Source organism: Solanum tuberosum, unplaced genomic scaffold, assembly GCF_000226075.1.
Source record: "Solanum tuberosum cultivar DM 1-3 516 R44 unplaced genomic scaffold, SolTub_3.0 scf00053, whole genome shotgun sequence".
Classification (NCBI taxonomy): Eukaryota; Viridiplantae; Streptophyta; class Magnoliopsida; order Solanales; family Solanaceae; genus Solanum; species Solanum tuberosum.
In genome coordinates this window covers 1846348-1850019 of record NW_006238979.1, presented here as the reverse complement: position 1 = coordinate 1850019, position 3672 = coordinate 1846348, and the positions used below count along the sequence as shown (strand labels likewise).

General features: G+C 42.3%; 1 protein-coding gene across 1 annotated transcript; it reads left to right on the top strand.

Annotated features, from left to right (window-relative positions):
• Positions 1-372: 372 nt before the first annotated feature.
• LOC107060030 (uncharacterized) lies at positions 373-3450 on the top strand. The gene is made up of 7 exons (XM_015307321.1): positions 373-471; positions 577-708; positions 1875-1958; positions 2106-2283; positions 2439-2789; positions 2874-3091; positions 3334-3450. The coding sequence occupies exons 1-7, from the start codon at positions 373-375 to the stop codon at positions 3448-3450; spliced, it is 1179 nt and encodes a 392-aa protein (XP_015162807.1).
• Positions 3451-3672: the final 222 nt, after the last annotated feature.

Here is a 3672-nt window from a genome sequence, read left to right as displayed (position 1 = left end):
GGGAAGACCATTCTTGGCAACTGGGAGAGCGTTGGTGGATGTTGAATGCGAAGAATTGAAGTTTCGGGTGAATGAAGATGAAGTAACCTTTAATGGTTGTAAGTCAATGAAACACCCAAGAGATATTCACGTGGTCTCCACTATTGATGTTATTGATGAGGTGGTGGCTAGTGTGAGCCATTTGATGTGTATGAGTGAACCACTTGAGGTCGTGCTTGCTAACTATTATGAATTCAAAATTCAAGGCTACGAAGAAGTAGTAGCTGCTCTTTCAAGCATGGGGGGTATTCAAAGACTCCATTAAAGTTGGACATTGATCTAAAAAATCGAGAAAGTCCTCTCGCAAAGACATCAACAGAAGAACCACCAAATATGGAGTTGAAAGTATTTCCCTCCCATCTCCGATATGCTTTCTTGGGGGCAAATAACACCTTACCGGTGATCATTGCAGCTGACTTACTTGAATGGCTGGTAAAATTGCTCCTTGAGGTGTTGAGAAGGCATATTAAAGCTATCGGTTAGACTATCGCTGACATAGTGGGCATTCCTCCCGGTATTTGCACTCATAAAATTCAGCTTTATAGTGATTGTAAGCCGAGTGTTGAACATCAGCGGAGATTGAACCCACCGATGCAAGAGGTGGTGAAAAAGGAGATAATAAAGTGGTTGGATGCATGTGTGGTATACCCTATTGTGGATAGCAAATGGGTAAGTCCGGTACAATGTGTACCAAAAAATGGAGGCATCACAGTATCCCTAAATGAAAAGGGGGAGCTCGTATATATGAGACCGGTGACCGGATGGCAAGTTTGCATGAATTACCGGAAGTTAAACTCATGGACCAAAAAAGATCACTTCTCTATGCCTTTCATGGATCAAATGCTTGATCGACTTTCAGAGAGAGGTTGGTGTTTCTTTTTGGATGGGTATTACGGTCATAACCAAATCTCCATTGCTCTAGAAGACCAAGAAAAACCACCTTCACCTGCCCATATGAAACTTTTGCCTTCAAACGGATGCCGTTCGGGTTATGTAATGCTCCAGCAACATTTCAACGTTGCATGTTATCTATTTTTGCTGATAAGGTGGAGGATTCAATGGAGGTCTTCATAGATGACTTCTCGGTTGTGGGTGACACTTTTGAAGCATGTTTAGCACACTTAGGACAAGTTCTCCAAAGATGTGTGGAGACAAATTTGGTCCTAAATTGGGAAAATGTCACTTCATGATCAAGGAAGGTATAGTTCTTGGTCACAAAGTGTCGCAAAAAGGGTTGGAGGTTGATAAGCGAAGATTGAAGTGATTGAGAAGTTACCACCACCAATTTTAGTGAAGGGTATTCGTAGTTTCTTGGGGCATGCTGGTTTTTTCCGGAAGTTCATCAAAGACTTCTCAAAAATTGCAAATCCTCTATGCAAACTCTTGGAGAAGGAGGTGAAATTCCACTTTGATGATGCTTGCATGGTGGCCTTCAAGTGTTTGAAAGAAAAATTGGTCTCCACCCCGGTTATTATTAGTCCCGATTGGTCAGAACCCTTCGAAGTGATCTGTGATGCAAGCGGCACGGCATTAGGTGTTGTATTTGGGCAAAAATGTAACAAACTATTTCACCCCATTTACTACGCAAGCAAAACTCTAAACAATGCTCAACGTAACTATATATTTACAAAACAAGAATTACTTGCGCGGTAGTATATGTCTTAGAGAAGTTCCGAGCATACTTGCTAGGTACTAAAGTGGTTGTTCATACTGATCATGCTGCATTATGTTATTTGATGGCAAAGAAGGATGCCAAGCCAAGATTGATAAGGTGGGTGCTACTATTGCAAGAATTTGACTTTGAAGTCAAAGATAGGAGAGGTTGTGAAAACCAGGTGACTGGCCACTTATCAAGATTAGAAGGCAAGGAAAATGAAAAGCTGGATATCGACATAAATGATGCCTTTCCCAATGAACAGGTATTCACAGTAACTCTCAAACAACCTCCTTGGTATGCTAATTTTGCCAATTATGTAGTGTGTGGATTAATGCCAAATGAACTGAACTTCTACCAACAAAAGAGGTTCTTGTTCGATGTTAAGAAGTACTTTTGGGATGAACCATAGTCTGCAGACCATATCATTAGGAAATGTGTTCCGGAGGAAGAAGCCATCGAAATCCTCCATGCTTGTCACGCTTCACCGGTTGGGGGTCATCATGGCAGTGTACGTACAACTGTTAAAGTCCTTCAAAGTGGTTACTACTGGCCGTCCTCTACAAAGATGCTCATGAGTTTGTTAAGAGGTGCACTCAATGTCAGAAACAATATGGAGTGTCTAAAAGACACGAGTTGCCTCTCACGCCCATTTTAGAAGTTGAGCTATTTAATGTCTGGGGAATAGATTTCATAGGCTCATTTGTGAGTTTGTTTGGTAATAAGTATATTTTGTTGGTGGTAGATTATGTTTCTAAATGGGTGGAGGCTGTTGCACTTCCGAACAATGAAGGGAAAAGTGTTGTTCAATTCCTAAAACGTTACATCTTTGCTAGATTTGGTACTCCTCGGGCTATTATTAGTGATGGAGGATCCCATTTTTGCAACAAGTATTTTGCATCCGCATTGAGCAAGTATGGAGTGAAACACAAAGTACCACCTCCGTATCATCCCCAAACGAGCAGCAAAGTTGAAGTGTCAAATCGAGAGATCAAGAGTATCCTAGCCAAGACGGTGAATGCAAATAGGACTGATTGGTCTCGAAAGCTTGATGATGCTCTATGGGCGTATCACATTGCATACAAAACACCAATTGGTATGTTGCCGTATCACCTAGATTTTGGAAAATCCTGCCATTTACTGGTTGAATTGGAACACAAAGTAATATAGGCATTGAAAGCTCTAAATCTGGACTGGACAAAGACTTCAAAAGAGAGAGCAGATCAGCTAAATGAGTTGGACGAATTCAGGTTCAGGGCGTATGAAAGTTCAGCTCTTTGCAAGGAAAAGATGAAGAAGTTGCATGATTCTAGAATCCTTAAGAGGGACTTCAGACTAGGAGATCGACTCAGCCTCTTTGCGGGAAAGCTCAAATTCAAATGGTCAGGTCCATTCAGAGTAACACGGGTGTTCACAAATGGTGCCATTGAAGTCGAAGGTAAATAGGGACCTACATTCAAAGTGAATAAGCAACGCTTGAAGTTGTATTTTGGCGAGTGCCAAGAGATTTCTCTGATTGAAGTGGTGTAGCTGGAAGATGCTTGAGAGCATTTCCACATCGTGCCACGACGTTAAATAAGGCACTTCTTGGGAGGCAACCCAAGTGTTAGTTTTTCAAATAATGTGCGCTAATTTTGCAGGTGCAAGTAAGTGTGAGAGGTGAATACTCAATTGGTGGATCACCGAAGCTTTTCGGCGAGCTCGATCTAGCCTGCCTTCTGGACTTTGAAAATGGAACTGAGATACTGGAACATTAGGCGGGGAAACTTCATCACTCGGTGACTCGCCGAAGTGATTGGGCGACCCGACTTTCTCCGCGCTTTTCCCCTGCTTTGATGGCCTGACCCAATGGATCATTTGGCGAGGTTGCAAGTCCATTAAGCGGACCGTCGACCGGTTTGGTGAAATCTTTCAATTCCGCCTTTCACCCCTTCCGGCATACTGGAAATAACTGCGATATCCAGATCATTGGGTGAATC

What these genes read in the sequence shown, in the direction of transcription:
- LOC107060030 (XM_015307321.1), top strand. Translation starts at nt 373, where the DNA reads ATGGAGTTGAAAGTATTTCCCTCCCATCTCCGATATGCTTTCTTGGGG. An exon ending in CTGACTTACTTGAATGGCTG is followed by an intron (nt 472 to 576) that starts GTAAAATTGCTC and finishes CATAAAATTCAG; the next exon opens with CTTTATAGTGATTGTAAGCC. An exon ending in TGCATACAAAACACCAATTG is followed by an intron (nt 2,790 to 2,873) that starts GTATGTTGCCGT and finishes AGGCATTGAAAG; the next exon opens with CTCTAAATCTGGACTGGACA.